This window comes from Branchiostoma belcheri, unplaced genomic scaffold (genome assembly GCF_001625305.1).
Source record: "Branchiostoma belcheri isolate BF01 breed outbred unplaced genomic scaffold, Haploidv18h27 scaffold73, whole genome shotgun sequence".
Lineage (NCBI taxonomy): Eukaryota > Metazoa > Chordata > Leptocardii > Amphioxiformes > Branchiostomatidae > Branchiostoma > Branchiostoma belcheri.
In genome coordinates, this window is record NW_017804387.1 from 1,144,224 (window position 1) to 1,167,050 (window position 22,827).

Genomic DNA, 22,827 nt, shown 5'->3' on the forward strand with positions numbered 1-22,827 from the left:
CGACTCCTGAACCCGGCCGGGGCCAGCCGGGGCTACATCCCCGACGGGTACCGGCGTAATTGAGACCTTAGCTTAAGCCAGCCATCTGGCCATAACGACTACTCTCCAAGCAGAGGTTGTGGGGGAATGATCGTTAGCTTTTTATAAATGGCCCCTTTTTGTCGGTACCCCGTCGGTGGCCGGCGACCTTCTCTGGCTAATGGATACTGCCTGGCCAATTTGAGACTGTCTTTTTGCCACCGAAAGGGATCTGCTTGGAGATTACATAACGACCGCTATTTCTCGATCCTGAGCATTTTTCCCCATAGACTTAAGCAAACTAGGGCGGAAAATATTTTTGGTGATAAGTAGCGATAAATCTTGATAGAATTGGCCAGCATTCAACAGCCTTTGCTCAATGTAAAATGCCAGCTAGGTTGCTTTTGGTCTATGGGGCAGTCTATTGTAAAATGGGTACAATCTTGTTCTCTGTCTTGACTTGTCTTGTCGCCATGCTTTTTGTACAACAATACCACTTGTATAGAGAGGAAACTGGCAGGGCGTAACGTCTCACCGTCTGCGTGTGTGCTGTAGACCGGGGAGGGGAGACTGGGTTCCCCCAGCCCGATGGCGTTCATGCCCAGCACGCGGAACTCGTAATCGTTGCCTGGCAACAGCTCTGACACGGTCGTCTGCATTCTGTCGTCTGCAATGACCTCTGCTGACCCTGTGGGGCGAACAAAGAAACCAAAAATTATATTTTGATGATGGAAAAAGGCATTTCATATTAGTGACCCTCGTTATATATAACATTTATTGCAAATACATGCCCGATGGGTAATTGTAAATACAAACAACATGTATGAAAAAAAGAAAATACAATGATATAACAGACTTAGATCAATGTTGAATTGCATTCTACAACATACATGGTACTAGTTTTGTGGGGTTTGACTTCTTCTTTTGAGGCAGTGGGAGACGAAATTACCCACTTCTTCTATGATAGTTGGATTCTTTATTTTAGTCATAAAATTGGTTTCTCATGGTTAGGAATAGTAGGAAAGTGAGGGCGCATTTTGGATACGATGGTAAATACTTGGTTTCTGATATCATTATAAAATGAACAATTAGTGATGAAATGAAATGTCTTCCACTAGTACTGCATTTCAGGAGCAATATTTACACATCCTTCTGCCAGATACAGATAGTTTCATACATCGCCTTTTTTTTCAATTTGTGGATGGCATAGATTCTATATATGAGTTCTGACCTGACTCCAGACTTGTCCAGCTCCGGTCCGTCTGTGTTCTCCCCTGGACGATGTACCTGGTCACAGGACTGTGGTTATCACTCCCGGCAGTCCATGCGACCCGACAGGTCCTGCTGCTGACGTCACTGGCGCGAACATGGAGAGGTGCATCCGGGGATGCTGTCCGTACGGAGGAAAAAAGAAACATATTGTAGTTATGTGTTGAACAATGATTAGATGTCCCAATATACCGAGTACATATATACAGAAAGGAGGTATGTTTTTGTCCTTCCAGAAAAAGCAATGACACGTCTAGCTTCTTACTTCTGTGTCTTCTTACTTTCTTCTCGTCAACGACCGTTTGAAACGGCCCATGTAATGTCACAGAACGGCAGACTTTAAGTGTAGTGAATTGTTTCGGTGTTGCAGAATTAAGCCTTTGGACCCGGATTCGAATCCAAGCATGTGCTCTTTCTTTTTTTTACAAATATCTTCACTTTTTTTCTCGATTCTGTTGTACGTTTCCAATTGAAATGTTCCTTTTTTATAAATAAATACGTCAAACGGTGGTTTTACGTGTTTTTGCCTCTGAAAGAAGTTATGATACTCTCGGATATGACATCAACCACTCAGCAATATATATGGCATCGACTGATTCTAACGACCATTCACGAGATGTAAACGTGCATTTCTGACAGCAAAATATATTTCACAACGACGTTAAGATGAGGTTGTATGTACGTACCACGCACGGTGAGTATGGCCCTCTTCTCTCGGCTACCCGTCCTGGTCTCCACAGAGCACACATACGTGCCCTCCATCACTTTGGTCGCCCGTAGGATCTTCAAGGAGCCGTCTGAATCCTAAACACAGGAAAACGTACGTACAAAAAATTATTGAACTTTCTGGTCATTTCTTTACAAAGGAAGTCAATTAAAATAATTGAAATTCGGGAAGTAGACGACTAACAAGTGTGTTTAAATGGAAACACAGGTGTCAACCAAGTTTGTTTACATTTTGATAGTTCGTGGTGCCACCACAAATGGAGTGTGCCTGGTGCGGACTGTTTAAGCGTCAACCATATGTTGAAAAGTGGAAGTAATTTACAATCACACAAGACCTTTTCATTTAAAGTATTTCAATTTTTAGTCCATAAATGTTACACAATGCCCCTTTTATAGATAACACTGCTGTAGAAAAATGATAATTTTAAAGCCTTGAATGAAATGCTTTAGCGTAGGCTAAGTAGGATAGAACATGTAGTGACCTTGACGTAGTGGTCGCTGGACAGGTCGACGCGGTGGCCGTTGTGAAACCAGGTTTTGATGACGTCTGAAGAGGAGCTGCCGCTAGTGGAGCACGGGAGGGTCCCGTCCTGCTGGTAATCCACCGTCAGCCGCGAGGGGTCGCCACTAGACCGTGAGGATCCGTCTGGAGGGAAAAGTCAAGTAACAATGGTGTGATATGCATATGGATCAAATCGTTACAAAGATTGAACGATTTGATCCAATTCACACCATTGTTACTTGACTTTTCCCAAAGTCGTATCTTACTTTTACCAAGTCGTATCTTACTTTAAAGAGAGTTAAAGTAAGATACGACTAAAAACTCTTATGGTAGAACGACTACTTCGCTGGTGCGTTTAAGTTTCGTGTTTTAAAGCCATTTCCAACATTACATTTTTGTTCAGTTTGATCTGCAAGCTTTATAAGGCCACAGCAAGTAATTTTATGGATGACATCAGCGCGCGCATTGATTTTCGCTTGATTTTGGAAAAAAACAACAAGAAATTGTGTTGCCTTCTGACAGTGGTCACCATTCCGAAAATGGGCAAAGATGTCTGTTGCCATGCCGGAAGGTGAATGGCAGATAACTATGAAGACAGGAGACAAGAAAAGGCTCTGATTTAATGTTTTGTTTCTTCCTTTGATGCAGTGATATGTGATGCTGGCTGTGTATATGTGATGTTCCCACTGAATCAAAACCATTTGTACAATGATTCAGTAAAAATTTCAAAATGTAGGAACCTTGTTTTTTCGGCCTGCCATGTTGTTGTTTTTTTCGCCCGTTCGCATTAGATTTGGAATCTGCGGAGGACGTCATCCATAAAATTTACTTGCTGTGGCCTAATATCAGGCAATAGTTGACAGCGTTGCAAATGTGCATCAAAGTAACACAAAGATGCAAATGATCGATTATCAAATGAAATAATGAATCTGACCTTGTACTGTCAGTGTAGCTGTGCTGGTGGCTGCTCCCACCCGGTTGGTCAGCTGACAGGTGTACATGCCTCCATCAGACAGCTGAACACCTGTGATCCTCAGACTACCTCCATCCAACACTGAGAACCTGCGGACACAGACGGTACAGTACAGTTTGTAATTTCTGTTGTATCCGACAGGAGACGCTTTTGTACGGTTAGCCCGTACGAACTCTGCATGGAGCATGCTTTAACACCTTCAGAGGATTTTGTCATGCTGGACAAACAATTGATGATGGATGATAGGCCTTTATTGTACATTTATGCTCTAACAAGCTAAGTACAGGTCATATATAAAGCACAGAGATATCTCACTATACAAAATTTACAGATACCTCATTAAACATATTAATGTGTACACATTCGACTACTATGTACAATTTCAACTTCTTCATGATTCTTGCGATAGTTGTAGATGTATGAACATATGGCGCTCATAACACACGTTCAATCTTAAATAGGGGTCGTGTGGCGTGGAGGTAGCGTGTTCGGCCGAGGCCCGAGAGGTCCCGGGTTCGAATCCTGCCCGGTGTCACCGATCTTGTGCCCTTGGGAAAGGCACTTTACACGACTTTTCTCACTTCACTCAGGTGTAAATGAGTACCTAGCTTCGGTTAGGGACGTCCCTCGGATAGGACGTTAAATGGAGGTCCCGTGTTTGGGGGAGCCACACTCTACGCACGTTAAAGAATTCACCGCACTTATCAAAAAGAGTAGGGGTCCTTCCCGGTGTGAGTGGTTCAAACCTTACAGTCTGGTCTCAGGTTTGACATCTTGAAGAGGTGATATTCACCTGTTATGTCAATCCTTCCACAAATGTGGTAAAAAAAGTTTTTCTGTGCTATTTGAATTTTGAAAACTTATTTTGCACACAACCATAGAGGATATTCTCTCATTTCTATACAATGCACAGTAACATTCATCCTCAATTTTATCTAAATCACAAAATTGGTAAATTCTGTAGTGAATCCCTTACCTTCCTCCAAGCTGCACGTTTGCTCCGTTCTTCTTCCACGTGACCGTCGGCACCGGCACTCCGCGCATGCGCATATTGAAGACCACCGCTCCCCCAGCTGACGCAATGATTTCTGGGAGAAGCCGCAGTCCGAATGATGGCGCCTCATCTGTGGTGGAAGGAGGAAGAATAAAAAATCACATACTTCTTCTGTTATTACATTTACAGGCCGAGTTTAGTTTATGAATTTCAGTTTATTATGGAATGTACCAAATATGATGTTATACGTAACAAGCTATTTACATTTCTCGAATCAAGTATAACAGATTTCAAGAGTCTCGATGTTGGAGACAGATTTGAATATATCTTTACATGAAATGGTCCCCAAACGCAAAAATGGGTAGATATATAAAGGAATGCTTTGTTATTAGAAAAAATACCGAAACTTGTGATTAGCCCATTCGATTGAAACACTTTATCAAAGACTTGTGCTATCCCTTATTATTTGATTAATTAAGATATGTTAGGTTTTATTCGACATTAGGTCTTATTCAACAACATTTATTTTATTTGTTACTCTCTTTATGTAGTTTGCTATACATTGTACCATGTGCAATTGTCGTGCAATAAAGTTCTTCTATAAAGTTCTTATATATCTTAAATCATCATAAACACAAAGGCACGCTGTTTAAACCTAAAACTTTTGATCCAACACAAAATATTGTTCTCGCCTAGATCTAAAGCTTTCGACCAGTCACTTCAAAATGAGCTTCTTTAATAGACTGACCCAGCGAGACTATTTACATCAGGACCCATCACTCAACCGCGACGGGGGCCGACATCATTTACCAGATACCTTTGACGTCACACTTCAGAGAAGTCACGTGACAAGTCTCACTGGGTCAGTCTATTGAAGAAGACCAGAGTGACTGGTTAAAAGTTCTAGGTGAGAACAATCCCTTGTGTTGAAACAAAAGTTTTACCTTTAAACGTGTAACTACCAACACAGGTGGACTTTCATGACAACAAAGGCACGTTGTTAGAAAGATGTACATTTCGTTACCTTCTGCCCTGAGTTCTGCAGCACTGTTCGCCCTCCCCCATTGGTTGAACGCCACACACTGGTAAACGCCGCTGTCCTCCGCGCGCAATCCCGAAATGCTCAGCGAGGCAGTGGAACCGGAACTAGCCAACGCCACTCTTCCGCCTCCATTCAGAACCTACGTTTGTAAGAAGTAAGACGTTTTGATATACGTATGAGCATTTTGATGTCGCTTTTTAATTGCAGATGGGGTCGTGTAGCGTAACAGCAGAGTGCTCGTCTCAGAACCAAAATGTCCCGGGTTCGAACCCTGCCATACCACCGATCTTGTGCCTTGGGAAAGGCACTTACCACGACGTTCCTCACTTCACTACTTAAGGTGAAAATGAGTATTGTATTGTCCTCTGTGTTGGTGGTGGCATACAAATAAGTAAAAAAAAACTTGTGTTCTGCAACCCCGTCTTGTGATTACATGTTGGAATATAAAAAAAAACAAATTCTAATGGATTATTACAACGACCACTTCAGCCATTTTGTCCACGTGAGGCTTAGAATATTGACCTAAGATTATGAATATCATATCTATAGATTGATATGATGACTCAACCGGTTTGTCGTGCAGTTAATTAACTCAGGTGAGTCCTTTTCCTGGTCATTGTTTTGTGACCTTCACCACACGTGCGACACAGGATGTACTGTCTGTCTGGGGAGGATGTGGTCAATCTAGACACCTTAATGATAACATCTTACCAGACCGTCACTGTCTGTCAAGTCTGAGACGTTAAGTATTCGTAATGTCCTATAATTCACCAACAATAGATCATTTGTATTGTAACTAAAGCCCTTTGACTGTTTTAATGTATCTCTATTGGTTTTAGGAAAATGTTGATTCAGTGTCCTAGCGCATGTTAGGGTCTGTCTTTCCGTCATTTAACGGAAATTTGCTGCTCATGATGGACAAAAATTTTGCCCTATCCGTCATCTTTGATGGACAAAAAATTATAGGCGTGTAAAGATATGGACAAATAATGTCATTAAGATAGTCTACCAGCAAAATTTGCCCCTCTATTAAAAGGGAAGGGAAACGCGTTTCAGAGGGTTAAGATTTCAGAATTTTCCTTGGGAAGCATGTCCCCGATGATCCAAATGGATCGTCAATAGACATGATTTTACGGCAGACAAAATTGAGAAGACCGGAAAAAACGTTGGCTAAAACACTATGTTGATTGCTGAATCAGATGTTATTTTCCATTCACCAATTTCACACTTCCCATAATGCCTAGTAACGGTCACGGATATGCAGGGATATGACGTAAGACCATCCCCCCCTCCCCCTTCCTCGATGTACTATTTTCAACAAATTGTCAACTCGGTAATGCATGCGACCGTGCGAGTAGGAGAGTCTTCGGTAGAAGGTGGAACGATAGAAGGTACGTCATTTTCTCTAATTCCAACAAAAATGCAATTATGGCATGTTCTTTATACTAGATAAATAATTCAAAACAATAGTTGACCAGTTTGTCGATAGAATTTGTTGGAAATATTACATCGAGGAAGGGGGAAGGGGGGATGGTCTTATTATGGGAAGTGTGCAATTGGTGAATGCTGACCTCTGTCATAGCTGCTCATCCAGATTCTTGCCTACAGAATATAGTTGCCTCCAGAATGTTCTATAATAGTTGCCTACAGAATTCTTGCCTACAGAATGTTCTATGTTACCTGTCCGTTGTGCAGCCATGTATACGACACGGTGTAGTCCCCGTCAGTGCGGACCTCCCAGTGCGCCCTGCCGCCCAGCTCTACATGCTGACTGGACAGACCCTGCAGAAACTGGGGAACACCTAGAGAGACGAAAATAGTGACGTTAGAGCTATTTTTCCCTAGTACGAAGCCCATTAATATAGTGAAAAAATGAGTTGGAGGGGTGGCAAATTATTTTTTCAGATAGTACGAAGTAAAAGTAATTCTCTTAGAAGTGAAAAAAATGAGCTAACCCCCTAAGCTCATTTTGTCACTAAGTATATGATAATTCATAGGGTTAAAAGTACAAACAAACCACTAGTACTACTGTTTCTCTTAATTTGTCTTTTGCCCCATTTTACAAATTGTAACTAGTAAATGTGCTAGAGAATCAGGTTGAAATTTTAATTTGTGAGATTTAAAGAAAATCCCTCAGTCAAGTACTTAGCGCTTTAGATTTGTTTACTACAGTGTTATGTCCATTTTCATTTCTAGGTCTAGAACTTCATCACCGTTCTTCTACTTGTACGCTCGGGCCCGATCACATACGTTTTAAAATCGTCGTACAATCGCAAATTAGATCATTCGTGTAATTTTTGCAGAAAATTTAGATGCCTTGTAACAGAAAATGCTGTCTTTAGACCCATGTCGGTGATTGGTTCTGTCACGGACTGTGATTATACAAATTAGGTCTTAATTTACATAATCAATATCTGCCTGTGTTTCTCTTGTTCGCAATTACATATGCCACAAGCTTGAGTAGTTTTATCATGTAATGCAGCTGATTTATAAAATTTCCTCATAAATAGTGCAAAGTGACATCCATATTTGCATAATTGTCACATACTTATGTCAATCATCACTTAAGCTAATTAAAAACTACCTTGCACGATGAGTTGTGTGGAACCCGAGGCGGTGCCGCTAGAGCTGGCGGCCGTACACTCGTAGAACCCCGCGTCCTGCAGGTCCAGTTTGGTGATGATGAGAGCCTGGTTCCACTTGTCCAGGTAGTGGTTAGACGGGAGAGGCATCTCCACTCCGAACTGGTCCAGACGCCTCCAGCTGATCCGCGGAACTGGACTGATGGAGAAGGGAAACATCGAATATATTGATAATCATATCGATTATGAATATAAGCCGCTATACCTTTACACACCTCACCCTGACATACATGAAAAGTGTCCGATATACTTTACAGATTGATGCTAAAAATCATATAGTACAACGTATTTTCATTCTTTGAGAAGGACGTTATAAGTGCATTTAAGAGTGAACATTTTTAATTAGGATATTAGAATGTTTTTTATATATTCCAGCATAAAATCACAAGACGTGGTGACGGCACACTCAAGTTTTTTCAACTTATATTAATGCCGCCACCAACACAGGGGACAATACAGTACTCATTTTCACTTGAGCGAAGTGAGGAAAGTCGTGTAAAGTGCCTTTCCCAAGGGCACAAGATCGGTGGCGTGTGAGGACTCGAACCCGGGACCTCTTGGTTCCGAGTCGAGCACTCTGTCCCTACGCCACACGACCCCACTATTAGAATGTTATGTATGTATTGTGTAAATACTGCTTGACTTGTTGACTTACTTTCCGTACGCGAAGCACTCCATTCTGACGGTCGTTCCCCGCAGAGCCGACACGCTCCTCTCGGACACAGCGAGCTGGGGCGCCACCTGGCCTGGCGCTGCGGAATGACAGTTAGACAACCGTTCTCTCAGACGCTTGAAACATTATGTCATTCAAAGTACACCCAGCTGATTCACTGGCACAATTACTACAAGAGTACTACTACATAGATCAAGTAAATGCTCATTTTGTTGAAAAAATGGAAAGTAAAAACTCTTACTACTTCTACTATACTACACTACTACTACTACTTACTAATACCACTACAACTGCTACTACTACCACCACCACTACCACTACTACTACTACTACTACTACTGCTGCTGCTGCTACTACTACTAGTAGTACTACCACCACCACGACCACCACTACTACTACTACAACTACTACTACTGCTACTAGTAGTAGTAGTAGTAGTAGTAGTAGTAGTACTACTACTACTGCTGCTGCTGCTGCTGCTGCTGCTGCTGCTGCTGCTGCTACTTCTACTACTACTACTACAACTACTACTACCACTACTACTACTGCTGCTGCTACTACCACTACTACTAGTAGTACTACCACTACTACTTCTACTACAGCTACTACTACTACTACTACTACTACTACTACTACTACTACTACTACTTCTACTACTTCTACTACTACTACTACTGCTACTACTACTACTACTACTACTACTACTACTACTACTACTACTACTTCTACTACAGCTACTACTGCTACTACTGCTAATTCTACTACTTCTACTATACTACTACTACTACTTACTAACAGTACTACTACTACTACTGCCACTGTACTACTGGTAGTATCCATGTAGAACTCACGTCTCCTGGTGACCCTGAGGGTGATAGGCGGACTGTAGCGGCCCTCTATGTTGATCTCGTTCAGCGGCGAGTGGTCGGTGGAGCTCTGCACCAGACAGTGGTACTGCCCGGCGTCAGACTCCGTCACCTGCGCGAAGTACAGGTCCCCCGAGGTCTCCGACACGAACACGCGGTCGTCCTGATCCACGAAACTCGGGAACTGAGTCTTCACCCAATGGAACACCAGTCCTGCGAGTAACAACAGTCAAATTTAAAACGCCATACCCATATACCGAATGAAACTTTATTGCATGTTCATTCCCGGGGGGATAAATGCACGGATGTACAAAGTACAATGTACTAGAGAGTACTACAACAATAGTAATAAAGAAAGGCTAACATCAGGTCTAAGGTATACAATGCTAAAAAAAGAAATATATAAAACCAACAAGCTTTTTCTCGTTGTCCCTTCTCGAGTTGAAAACAGCACTTTTCTTCTATATGGTTATAGCGTTTTAAATCTTCCTAAAGAGCTTGACTTCTTTCTTTTGAAGAAAGTAGTATATTGGGTCCGGAGAGCCGAAAGATTACGCGTAATGTTTTGTTGAACTGAACTGAACTGTTTTGTTGCAAACATTCAACATTACTGAAAATTTTGGTTCAGTTGGTATGTGCAGTTTAAGTCAAGAATCGCTAGGGGTCTGACGCAGAGAAGAAGAATACACCGTACCGGGATGTCCCTCTGGCGGGCTACACACCAGTCTGGCCCCGTGTCCCTCCAGTACAGTCATGCCGGGTCGTGGGTCCGTCGAAAACCGTTCCACAACTATGGTAGACAAACGGGTATCACAGATGAGTAAAATCGTCGACAAGGCTGTCCAATAGTGGACATGATAGGGCAGGCTTCTGATGCAAAGGTGCAGATGCATGTAATGTTTTCATTAAGTAAGTTTTCTTAAGTTAGTTTTTATTTCTTACAAGATGAGGTCGTATAAGTCGTTTTATACTCATTAAATCTTTTGATGTCACCTTTTCATGCCACCAAAAATCACCTTTCAAACTTCTAAACTTTTACTAACTACAACCTGTTAAACTTCCAAAACCCACTCCTTGCAGAAAAAAGTGGGACACTTCGTCTTCTATAGCTTCAAAAAAAAAAGACTTGCAAATAAGATGTACTGTATTTACAATATATATGTATCGGTGTAGAGATATTGGGCCGGGATACTACATTGGGCAGGAGATCAAACTGCATGTAGAAAAGCCCGGTACTTTTGAATTTATAATTTCACTCACAGGCAAACGTGAGGTTGCTCGGCCTGCTGACCACAATGCCGAGGTCATTAAAGGCCAGACACTCGTACAGTCCTGCATCACGGTCCTTCTGTGGGCTGTCAATCACCAGGTTTCCACCAATCAGCGTCAGCCTTTCATCCTGCAGCAGGGAAGAAGAATTTTAGATATGCTAGAGTTTTGAAAAAGCTCGCAGTTCAATCCGAACAGCAAACAAAGTGATTAAAGACAAAGTAATAATACAATGGGATAAACATGTGACCCAAATATCATTTTTGTCTCAGAAGACAGAACAATGACTTCGCAAGAAGCTAAAACATCATGGAACAAAACTATTATTTTGTCAAAAATGCTTGAAAAAAAGCTTGCATTTTTTGACTCCACAAAACTACTTGGCTTTAGATACAATGTACAGTATTTGATTTTGTCAAATAGTGCTTGGGAAAAAAGCTTGCATTATTTTGATTCCGAATCCACAATTTTGCTATGTATAATCATTTTATAGTCTAGATTTTTGAAGTGCATGTTCATCATGAATCGTCAGGTGGCGCTCACCGCCTGTACGTTGAGCTCCTGTCCGTTCTTCCTCCAGCGGTACTGCGGCGCGGGGATGCCCTCCCCCCTGCAGTTCAGCGTGACCCGCTGGGTGGAGGAGGACGGGTCGTACACGATGTCCTCCGGTTGGACGATGATTCTCGGCGTGACCACCTCCTCATTGCCGAGCACCACTGTGAACACGTACGGTTGTGATTAAACTGTCTTTTTTTTAATTCAAACATACAAATGCAAATGTAATCACAATCTTAAGCGTTTGACGTAGTTATTAGCGTGAAAATGAAATCGTTTCTGCATATTTATGTACGTAACTACTAAGGATTCTAATACCAGCTCAGAAAAGAACATTATGATATTATCAGTCATATCTTCAAGTATCAGAGTTATGAAGGATTGAGGTGTTCAAAAACTTTTTTTCTAGAACTATCGTAGAGTGGAACTCGCACACGGTAAGTACAGTTGGGACAACATTACTAGATGGCTTTAAACAGGTCTTGCAGTTAAATGTGCAAAGTTTAAGTGTAACAAGTCACTCAGTGTAATATGCCACCGCGCCGCGTGCCTTCGAAGCTGGTGTGTTACGCCGAGGGTCGGTTCTACCGGCTATTCAGATGTAGATATGTATAAATCTTTAAGCTGTACGCAATGCCATGATAATGAGGGCGTGGCATCCAGGTGTGTGTGTGCAGACAACGGTCATCACGATGTGAGAAGCTGGGAGCTTCATTCGAGGGCGTTTCTCACAACAGCGTGCACATTGTGTGTTTGTTTGTAAATTTGTTACTTAGCAACAGAAACTCTACGAAGAAAGTTATTTTGCATCGGGTTGTGTTGTACGTCCCCCATTTTTTGGCCAACTATGGAATTAGTCGCAAGCAGTCCAATTTGATCGTCGATAGCCGGCTACCTTCTCTTGCCAATTGATACCCTTTTTAGGCCGATTTCTACGATTTATTCAGCCTGTAAAAGAAGTATTGTGGAGACTACAATGGAATGGCATTTGGGGGCTGCGTAAACGATGCAATGGAATGGTTTTTGCGTAGCAACATTTCGTTCAAATGGGAAAAAAACTAAGTGAATTTCTTTACATATTTAGTCGTATTAGAGGCGTTTCGTGGTAGACTTTGTCTTTTTGGCGTCTTAACCATGAAACACCACTTATATCTGAAACACACACCCACCCCACCCCCACCCCGCTCGCTCCCCGGCCACACACATACACACACACACACACACACACACACACACACACACACAGTACCATGTGTTGTTACTATGTGTCTGTGTGTGTATGCATTTTGGCAAGGGGGTAGAAGAACTAATGCAAACACAGAAAGTTTATATTAGTGGCGCCGCTGAATAGACAACACAAAATAAGACAGAATACACATTCAAGGATGAGGAAAGTAGGAGAATCAAGGAAATAAGAGATAGGATACTATGATTATAACAGCACTTTGGTATAAAACATACAAATGTAGCTTTTGCTCACATTTCTATGACTATGTTATTAGATTTTCAAAAGCGCTGCTCCAAGTGGCTTTTTATCGAGAAAGATTATCTTCGCTATAATCAGAAGCCTCCCTTTTTTATTCCAATGAGCGAAAAAAAAGTGGCGGGGCAAGATATTCTTACAAGTCCCAAAGGAAGAATCAAAAAGCCCATGAGACATAAAAATCCCTCTTTTCAGACTACAAAAAAATGCAGATGTCTTTCTTTGTATCAGGTGTCAAATTTTTCTTCTTTGCCAGATTCAAATGGTTGTTGGAAAGTATTTTTAATTGGCCAGATAGAAGAAATCATATACCAGAAGAGATCGCCGGTCATAAACCTACAATTTCCAATCCACGGCGAACATGTACATGTATTTTCTACAACAATAGCTTGCAAAGTGGTCATGACATAAATTACGAGAAATAGATGAATAATCAAATTGTGTTTTTCAGTACTTTTATGTTGTTTCGAATGTCTTACCTATTTTTTTCTACACTTTCCCTTATATTAAGATCTATATTTCTGTAACCATGTTATTTCATAGTATTACCACCTGAATGGACTAAAAGCCATCCTGTCACCCCTATTAGATTATAATGGTACGCCCCATAGGGACAAGATTACTTATGTAGATATTCCAAGTTGTCTTAAGGCCTTCGGGATTAAGATGATAAGTTATCAATCAACTATACCTTTTCTTATTTAACATGGAATCTTAATTATGCAAACTATCTTCGAATTCATGCTAATCAGGTGTACGAAAATAGCTACTTTTAAAAGTATCCAATGTAATTTCAGGGTAATGTTCCGACAAAATAAAAAATATTCTGGATGAGGAAATTTGTCTGATATTGACATTTACTGCCATTTCTTAGCACTTTTTTTTCATTATTTCATACAAAGCATTTGAAATAGCTCAAAAACAAGTAAGTAAGGGGTCGGCCCCTTTTTTGGGTACCGCCCATAAAAAGCTAGAATCGGCCTACCATACAAAACAAGCGACCGTTTTCTGTCTGCAACAAAGCATTTTCACCTCACAGATATCAGTATGCTTTTGGATAGGATTGATTCAACTTTTACTACATTAAAAGAATGACCAGAAAATTGACTTTGAAAATCCAGTTTTGTCGCCCTGAAATTACATTGAATGCCATTAACGCTACGATTTTACAAGAAAGTATGAAACCAAAGCCTCGTAGACTGTTGGCGCCTAACCTTAGAATTATAATTCCACAGCCTTGGCGAGAGGAAGTACAACTCTTTCCCCCACACGGCATTTAAGTTCTCACAGAAAAGAACAATCCATGCGTCCAGAATTTCAAGCGATGGGTGTGAACGCTTGGAAACGTGTTGAAAACAAAGTCACGTTCTGTCGCGACCCTGGCGTTTCATGTGGGCCCGTTCAACCAACTCATAAACTACTGGCGATGAATACTTTCCATTCCGACTCAAACATTAGCCTCCATAGCATGCCAAAAACTGGGGGTCTTCAGCGTCTTTGGGAGCTTTTATGTGCTATTTTCTGATTGCATATAGACAACATAGCCATCCTGGTTGAATTACCCCCGTTTTTTTGAGAACTGGGCTAATCAGAAAACAGCCGAAGATCACCAAACCCCCAGTTCTATATGCCTGCTACGGAGGCTACTCAAACATAGGCTTTCATCTAAACGTTACAAAATAAAACTGTATTAGAATTGTTTGAAATGTCTTACCTGCGTTCGCAGTGCACGTAAAACACGTTACAAGCAACGTGGCCGCCCAAACTTGTCTCCACTTCATCTGTGGGAAAAAAGAAACATGTAAGGCCTTAAGAATAATGAGATTCACAACATAAAAAGCCTATGTTTGCACTTTGACCACGAGATAAATATAGAGTACAAAAGATACACGTTGTCCCAAACTCGGGAATGCTTACAAAAGTTAACCCCCAAGTCCTACCGCTATTAATCTGAGACAAGCCTTAAATTCTTAAGAACAAACCTTAAATTTAGATACTTTTTCCTCGCGTCCAGTGTCCTCCTTGAAATGAAGAGTAAAGCGCATTCGCTACTTTATAACGAAAAGAAGACAAGACGCGACCGTATGAATCATCAGAGATTACAGAAGCGGCGGACGAGCTTCCTCCTCGCGCTGTTGTTCCGCGGGTGAAAGACGAGAGGCCAGACCGGCGGGGTAAAACTTTCCCGCGGGGCAAAGGGGCCGGTCTTTGTCATTCAAAACTCAAGCGGTTGGAACAGAATGACGGCATCCAAACGCAAAACATCTTTAACCATAAAAACTCACGATTACAACCAAATGTTTCTTATCTATAGGTCAGATTTATACAGTAGGCACGTCTCAGCAACCAGAAACCAAAATAGGTAGGAGTAATACGAGTTGAAGTAACTTTTTTTTTTCAAAAATGAGTGCGTTTGGATGCCGCGGGGCACGGACGTATGCAAAATGGGGGCCGAAGTCTGCCCTGTCCCAGGCATGATTACTGAGTACCCGCGGGGGGTTTTGTTAAGCCTGAACAGTTCGTCAGACACCTGAATACCTGGGGAGAATCAACACGTTGTCTCTCGTGTGGTCTTTTTGCAAAACTAGGAGGCAGATGCGGCAGGGCGACATGCGTCATCGTAAAAGTGGTATACAGCCTTGTCTGGGTGTATTCATGCACGGTGAACATGCGGGTCACGTCCATTAAAAAATGTCAAACTAGCGTCATTGTGGGGACGGCTCCAGAAGGCGTTAGCCATTTTAGTTTGTAGCATACAATACACATGACGACTTTGTTCGAATCTTGCGGTAGTACAGAATAGTTTCGATGTGCAATTCTGTATTAAGGAGTATAAAAGAGGCTTGAACTGTCTCACAGATACGGCTTGAGACTATTACGTTTTCATGGATAATAAAAAAAGCATGGAAAAACTGGTTTATGAATTATATGACGAACGGACACCCATTCTACACAGAAGCGTTATACGCATATCATACACTGTGAACACCGATACCACCAAACGATCATCAACAAAAGAAATACCATGTACGTATGGACCAATACATGAAGTATAGTAGTAGTGAAAATCTACATGACACGGGTAGAAAATTAAGTCCACTTTCAGAAACACACCACAAAAAAAAAAACCAGTCTTACCTTTCAATACAAGTCTTGTGCTGTTTTTAAAAGACACAGTTCCGTGATGTGGTCCGTGTACTTGGCCGTAAACAAGCCGGGTCGCGCTGTGGGGAGTCTTTGTGACCGACAGACGCTGTCTCTGCTTCTCCGTGTCCAGAAAGTCAAACAGCCGCCTGGGCGAAGCTGAGTTGAACGGTGAAGCCCGAATTAAAATTCAACAACTATTTCTCCAACTACAAACTCCTCGCGATGCTTCCTTGGCAAATAAGTAAACGGTTTACTCTTAAGACACGGTCCTGCCACGCTCCCCTTAAGAACACCTTTTAGAAGGCTGAAGTTCGGGACAAAAAGCAGGTGAGACAATATTTACGTTAAACAGGATACCTGGTTTTCTTCGGATTCCTAAATTTCCTGCGAAAACGGTGTTGTAGATTTCTCGGAACACACTCCGTGCCACACTTTGTAAGCTTGTCGACTGAAATAACGCTCCAGGTTTACCCACACCAGTTTAAGGAGACGTTAATTGTTGCGCTCGTTGACTCATAACAGGTAGTCCTAGACATTTTTGTATGTCTGTGTGCGTAGGATGGAATAATAGGCAGTCTGTTCGCCGTAATAACGGAACTTCACAATCGCACATGTAAGCAGTACTAACCTTCCCCTAGGCGTTCTATTGTCGGGACATTTCTTCATGTATTTACTTCTAAGATTAAAAAAATGTTTAAAAATGATAACAGAAAGATTCAATTGTATATTTGATTTTTCTTTTAAACCATTTTGTAGTAGATTGTTGTTTTAGATGCTTAAGGCCTCATCAATTTAATTTCTTGGTTAACGGATTTTTCTAGAATAATAATGGAGCGGGCGGGCGAAAAAAACAGACCTAGGCATCCTATTATGGCCCAAAATGGTACGATAGGAGCCATGAAGTCAACTCACCAGGCTGGTTCAAAATTTAAACAATGAATTTTGAACTTTTATTGATACCACTGCATTGAAAGATGGAATAACTGTAACAACTAGGAAGAAAAGTACTGTTTTCAACTGTTCAGGGCAAAATATGAGCATTTTGCAGTTGATTCTGAATTTTTATTTTTATTTGCAAATTACAAAAAAAAAGCGGGCGAATCCGTTAACCAAGAAATTAAATTGGTGTAGCCTAGGCGCTTTTTTTCACTTGAATTATTTGCCAAGGTCGGTCTATAATACTCCATGTTATGTACACATGTCATCGCTTGCTAAGCTGAGTACAGATCTTTATCTACAGACACGTTACCCAATAACATTGATGTTCACAGTTCTTGGTTATAATTAGAAGAGATCTTTGTTTCCCAATTTTCATCTCTTTCAGCAGAGAGCACATGGGTCAGAAATTAGGGTGACATTCGTGATGGAGAAAGGGAATAGTTACTCATTATGATGTCACCGGATATTCAGCTTTGTTTTAATTTTTTCATATTTAGACCTCTTACCTCTCAGTACAACCTGCATGTTGTGTGTGTTTATGTAGTATGTAGTTAAGCCTTGACATGTTGTAACGTTAGTAGTATGTAGTTAAGCCTCATCACGTTGTAGTAGTAAATGTGTATAACGAATCATTAGTATGTATGGAAATTCAGTCTGTACAAACTAATGGAGATCGGTTTAATAAACAATAAACAATCTTATATCAGTGAAAATGGGGATTATTAGTCAATGAAATAACCGCATATTCATTATACATATGACGTGGTGTGTACATATGATTTCATACATATGTATATGTCATCCTTCTGTAAATACTAACTATGGTAAAACCCCAATTGATAACAGCCCTACTGCTTTGGCTATGGCTGAACAGTCTTTACGCCAAGCGTCACTTAAGCTACCTACATACCAAAAATCATGACGATCCGTCAACCGGTTCGTGAGTTATCCTCTTTTGGATATTTTTAAGGAAACGCCCCTGCAGTTCCAGAGCAAGCCGCTAGGGGGCCCAAACCTACGCCACTTCTTCCTCAGCACAAGAGCTACTTAGCACCCAAATTTCGTGACACTAGCACGTCCAGATCATGAGATATCAAGTTCCGCTGCAGTACTACAACAAGCCGTCAGGGGGGCCCAAAATCTAATTATTTCTAGGTCTGATCAAGACCTACCAACCTACCAAGTATGAAGACAATCCATTCAAGCCTTCTCGAGTTATCGTGTTTACAGACAGACAGACAAACAGACAGACAGACACATGAACGCCTCTGAAACCATAACCTTCTTGGCGAAGGTAATGACAGTCTCTGCCACATAGGGCACACCTGTGAGCTAACTCTAGTCTCTATCTGCCAGGCTTCGGGAAGCGGATGGAAAGAGTTCTCGGTCAAATAGACAGGTAACATACCGGGGGAGTTGGTCTGCCCTAAGAGAACATTTTGACGCTCCTGAACATTTCTCTCCGCGCGAGCCAAATCTCCTGACATATCATCTGTCTGCTTGGCCGATTTCTACTCTTTTCCTGAAGCCTGGTAGAGGCTAAGCTGACACGTGTCTGTTGCAGAGTTAATTTTTAATTAATTTTTAAGACGCTTATGATTACTGATATAATCACTCAGCAAGGAATGTTTTTCTGATTTCCTTGGTACATCCTGTCCAGTCATGTATGACCGCCCACTTTGTAGCTGTACTGTTTGTCTACCTCCCACAAACCCAGCCGACAGCGGCAGTCAAAATAAACAGAGGAAAGAAGAAAACGGCTGAGTCAATCTTTTTCTCCCCCTGGCCTTCGTTTGAAGTAGCCTCCTGTGCAGGCTTCGAGTTGGAGAGCGTTTGTTTCTAAGGGCGGCTAGAAGTGTTTGTTTTGTTTTGTTGTTTTTTTTGTGTGTGTGTGTGGGGGGGGGGGAATCCAAGCAGATCTTTCGGTGCTCGCAAAGACAGTTACTGTATTATGAACGAAAGACCTTTATTGTACATTTTTTGCTCATTGTGAACTAAGAACAGGTCACGGTAAATAGCGATGGTAGACTAAAATATATCTATAGTAAAACTACATATGCACAGGTTCTGCTTCTTCTCGCTTCTTAAGACAGTTGTAAATGTAAGAACAGATGGAGCTTATAGTGCGAGGATTATCGAGTTTCATGAGGAAAGTGAATTTTTCTTTTCTATCTAAAAATCTAAAACTGTGGAAATAATATTGTATACAATTGAAGAGAAGTTTTCGTTATTATATAGAGTAATGAGAGAAAGATTCTGTATAAAATTGGCCAGGCACTATCCATTTGCCAGACTGTATACATTGGCCAGTGGATGTCAAATGGATACTACCTGGCCAATTTGAAGTCTGCGAAGAAGTCTGCGAGCGAGGCTACGCCTGACTAGACCGACCACTTGTCAGACAACCTTGTGACGTCATAACCAGGGTGACCCTGGGGACGAGTCAGGTGTGTTGCCGGTCACGTGACGCGGCAGGATGAGTAGTTAATTAACTGTCATGGCTACCGGTATTGTCTGACGACCCGTGTGACTTGACTAATTTCCGACGCGACAACTTTCATTGTCTTCCCCCCGGGAAGCGTACTAGACAGGTGGCTTTCTTCTGTAAACCGTCTTGTACTGATCTTACAGAGCTGATAAAATTCATCGTCTCAAAATCCGCTCAGACTATGAAAAGATATTGGATATATTGTCGAGGGTGTACAGAATTTTTATATGTACAGAAATGTACACAACAAGCAACAATTAGCAACGAAAATTTTCTCTTAGTGAATTTCTAGATTGCATTTTTCTGTTAAAACGCCACTTGTCATACTTGTCAAGAGATCACACACCCCGAGGCTCTGGCCTGGCTCTAGGCCTGGGTAGTCGATGGTACTATAGTAGTATCGACAATACGGAGCCGGTGGTAACTCTGGAGAACGGCACCCAGGCTAGCCGCCGAAGCTCCACGACTCAAGAACTCAGTACATACGTACAGTGCAGACTCATAAATTCCGCAAAAAGTGAGCAATTGCCGGCTTGTCACATACGTCGCTAAGTACTTCCGCAAATTCACAGTACCAGCTTTGTATTCCTGTGGTTTAGTAGCATTTTTATTTTGGGCCGGACTTTTTTTATTCGCCCGCGCGCACTAATTTGGGGGTCTTAAGAGGATGTCATCCATAAAATTAAGACGGTGTGGCCTAGCATACGAAAAAATACGTCACTCATGTGGTATTTCTGTGTAGAAAACCTCTCGCTGTGGCGTGTGCAATGTCCTTGTATATATGAATACTTCCGTTCCGTTATACTATATTTGTATCCACCCCCGAAAGCCGGAAATTCTGTGTAGGATTTTGGATTTTCTTGTGTAGAGAACGCCAAATTTGGGCACAAGAATGTGAGTTATTCAAGTAGATTGAGTGTGACATGGGGTTTAGACATTACGGAGCAACTACGTGTAACTTAATAACAAAGATCCTTATCATATATAGCTACATGTTGTATTACCTCCAGAAAACTCCACTTACTTTCTCAACATTGTACCCAAGTATGAAGAAGTACATTACAAGAACATTCAAGTCAACCCCCCATATTCAGCTTTAAATCTTCTTGTAATTTGGACTCGACATTGCAATTTAAAGCTGTACAGTATTGAACGTAAATACAACCATCAAAGAGGCACGAATTTTCCTGCACCCATTCCTAGAGCTCTGAAACTATACGATAATAGCTAATCTAATACTATGTAGGTTAACTGTAGAAGGCTTCAACTTTATAACTAGCTTGCTTTTGAATTGTATGCCGGTGATTGTTTTTAAGGCCACAGCAAATAAATTTTATGGATGATATCCTCCGCAGACTCCAAATCTAATGCGAGCGGGCGAAAAAAACAAGGTTACTGCATTTTAATTTTTTACTCAATCATGGTACAAATGGTTTTGATACAGTGGGAACATCACATATACACAGCCAGCATCACATGTCACTGCATTAAATCAGAGTCTTTTCTTGTCTCCTCTCTTCATAGTTACGTATCTGCCATCCACCTTCCGGCATGGCAACAGACATCTTTGCCCATTTTCAGCATGTTGACCACTGTCAGAAGGCAACAAAATTTCCTTTTTTTTCCAAAATCAGCCGAAAACTATTGCGCGCGCTGATGTCATCCATACAAATTACTTGATGTAGCCTTACCTATTTTAACATGTTTGTACACCCGTAATATGTGTAATTGCTTGAGACCTCGAGATTATGTAAGTAATGATTCCTGGGTAACTATCAACAGATTTTATTGTGAAATGACTAAGACTCAACTTTCTCTACCAGCACTACAATGAACTGGGACTTACTCCAAATTTTCGGCTGACTTCACAATGACTTGTACCAACACAGATGAACTTTCATGCTAAACAGATTTTATGTCAACATGGAAATGTGGCATGCAAGTTGATTGTAATAATTACGATTTGAAAGACTATAAAGAAAAACTACAAAGAAACATACGTCTGATTAAGTTGCTACTAACAGAAGAGACGTCACGAAAACTATGGATACAGTAGCGGAAACCGTGTTTCCGTTTCCGGTCACTCCGTCGTTCGGACAGGTGTCCGTTTCCGCCATTTTCCGGATGACGTTGTTCCAGAGTTCCATGCGCCTGGTCTGGAGGAACCGCCCATTCGACAGCGGCCCGTCAATCACCAGATGGGATCTGTTCTCATTGGTGAACGGCTGCCACGTGACTCCGCCGATAGGAGATGGCGTAGGATTCCTTCATGGTAAAAAGTGAACACAAATGATTTCATGTCACCGTCTTAAAGTTTGTTAAACATTTCAATCTGATTTTAAATGTTACAACAGTATCTGTATCTGTATCGGTATAGCAGGTATAACCGCCCTTCGGTGTAACACACCACCTTCGCAGGCACGCGGCGCGGCGGTAGCTAGCTATATCACACCGAACGACTTGTTACACTTAATCTTTGCACATTTGATTGCAGAAGTTGTTTAAAGCTTTCTAGTGATGATGCCCCAACTGTGCTTGGTGGCAACGAATTCCAGTCTACGATAGTTCTGGGGAAATACGAGTTTTTGAATACCTCAATTCTTGGTTGATAACTCTGATATTTGAAGGCATGACTGTTTCTTTTTCTTTTCTGGGCTGGTATCAGATACTTAGTGGTTAGTACGTCCAACGTTGGTACGTAAACCAATGGATACAGAAGACACAACATGCACAAAATCGAACTACACAATCCGCTTCACCCCACGTTCTTCTTCTTGGCTTGGCTTCGTGTCCGAAGATTTAAGGGTCCTTCCCTCCCCCACTGCATGCCCGCTGGTGGCTGACAAGTCCGATGCGTGACCGGCATACTCGGCCACAGTGGCTGCAGGTAAGTGACGAGTCTGGTGTTGGAGCCGTGACGGCGCGGTTCTTCCTCTTACTGCGTTTCTCTTCGAGGGCAGTTCTGCGTCTCCTCTCGAAGGCAGAGACTGAGTCATGAACTGTATGTCGCCAGGCAGCTCGGTCAGTGGCAAGAGCTGACCACTGACTATGGTCGATGTTGCACGAAGACAGAGATTTCTTTAGACAGTCCTTAAATCTCTTCTTTGGTGCTCCTCTGTTTCGGTGCCCGGTAGACAGTTCGCCGTAGAGGACAATCTTGGGCAGACGATGGTCCTCCATTCTAGAAACATGCCCTGCCCAGCGCAGCTGTGTCTTCAGCAACATGGCCTCGATGCTGAGG

General features: G+C 41.8%; 1 protein-coding gene across 1 annotated transcript in view; it reads right to left on the bottom strand.

The window, feature by feature from the left end:
• Positions 1 to 22,827, bottom strand: part of LOC109485132 — a 48,297-nt gene that overhangs the window by 14,174 nt on the left and 11,296 nt on the right. Inside the window, 19 exon segments of the mRNA XM_019788565.1 lie at positions 554 to 706; positions 1,250 to 1,408; positions 1,974 to 2,091; positions 2,496 to 2,659; positions 3,450 to 3,577; positions 4,465 to 4,612; positions 5,507 to 5,663; positions 7,205 to 7,326; positions 8,109 to 8,305; positions 8,822 to 8,918; positions 9,691 to 9,918; positions 10,400 to 10,495; positions 10,966 to 11,104; positions 11,518 to 11,690; positions 14,727 to 14,793; positions 14,995 to 15,008; positions 16,161 to 16,277; positions 17,605 to 17,617; positions 21,605 to 21,851. Of these exon segments, the coding sequence (XP_019644124.1) occupies positions 554 to 706; positions 1,250 to 1,408; positions 1,974 to 2,091; positions 2,496 to 2,659; positions 3,450 to 3,577; positions 4,465 to 4,612; positions 5,507 to 5,663; positions 7,205 to 7,326; positions 8,109 to 8,305; positions 8,822 to 8,918; positions 9,691 to 9,918; positions 10,400 to 10,495; positions 10,966 to 11,104; positions 11,518 to 11,690; positions 14,727 to 14,793; positions 14,995 to 15,008; positions 16,161 to 16,277; positions 17,605 to 17,617; positions 21,605 to 21,851 (2,537 nt within the window).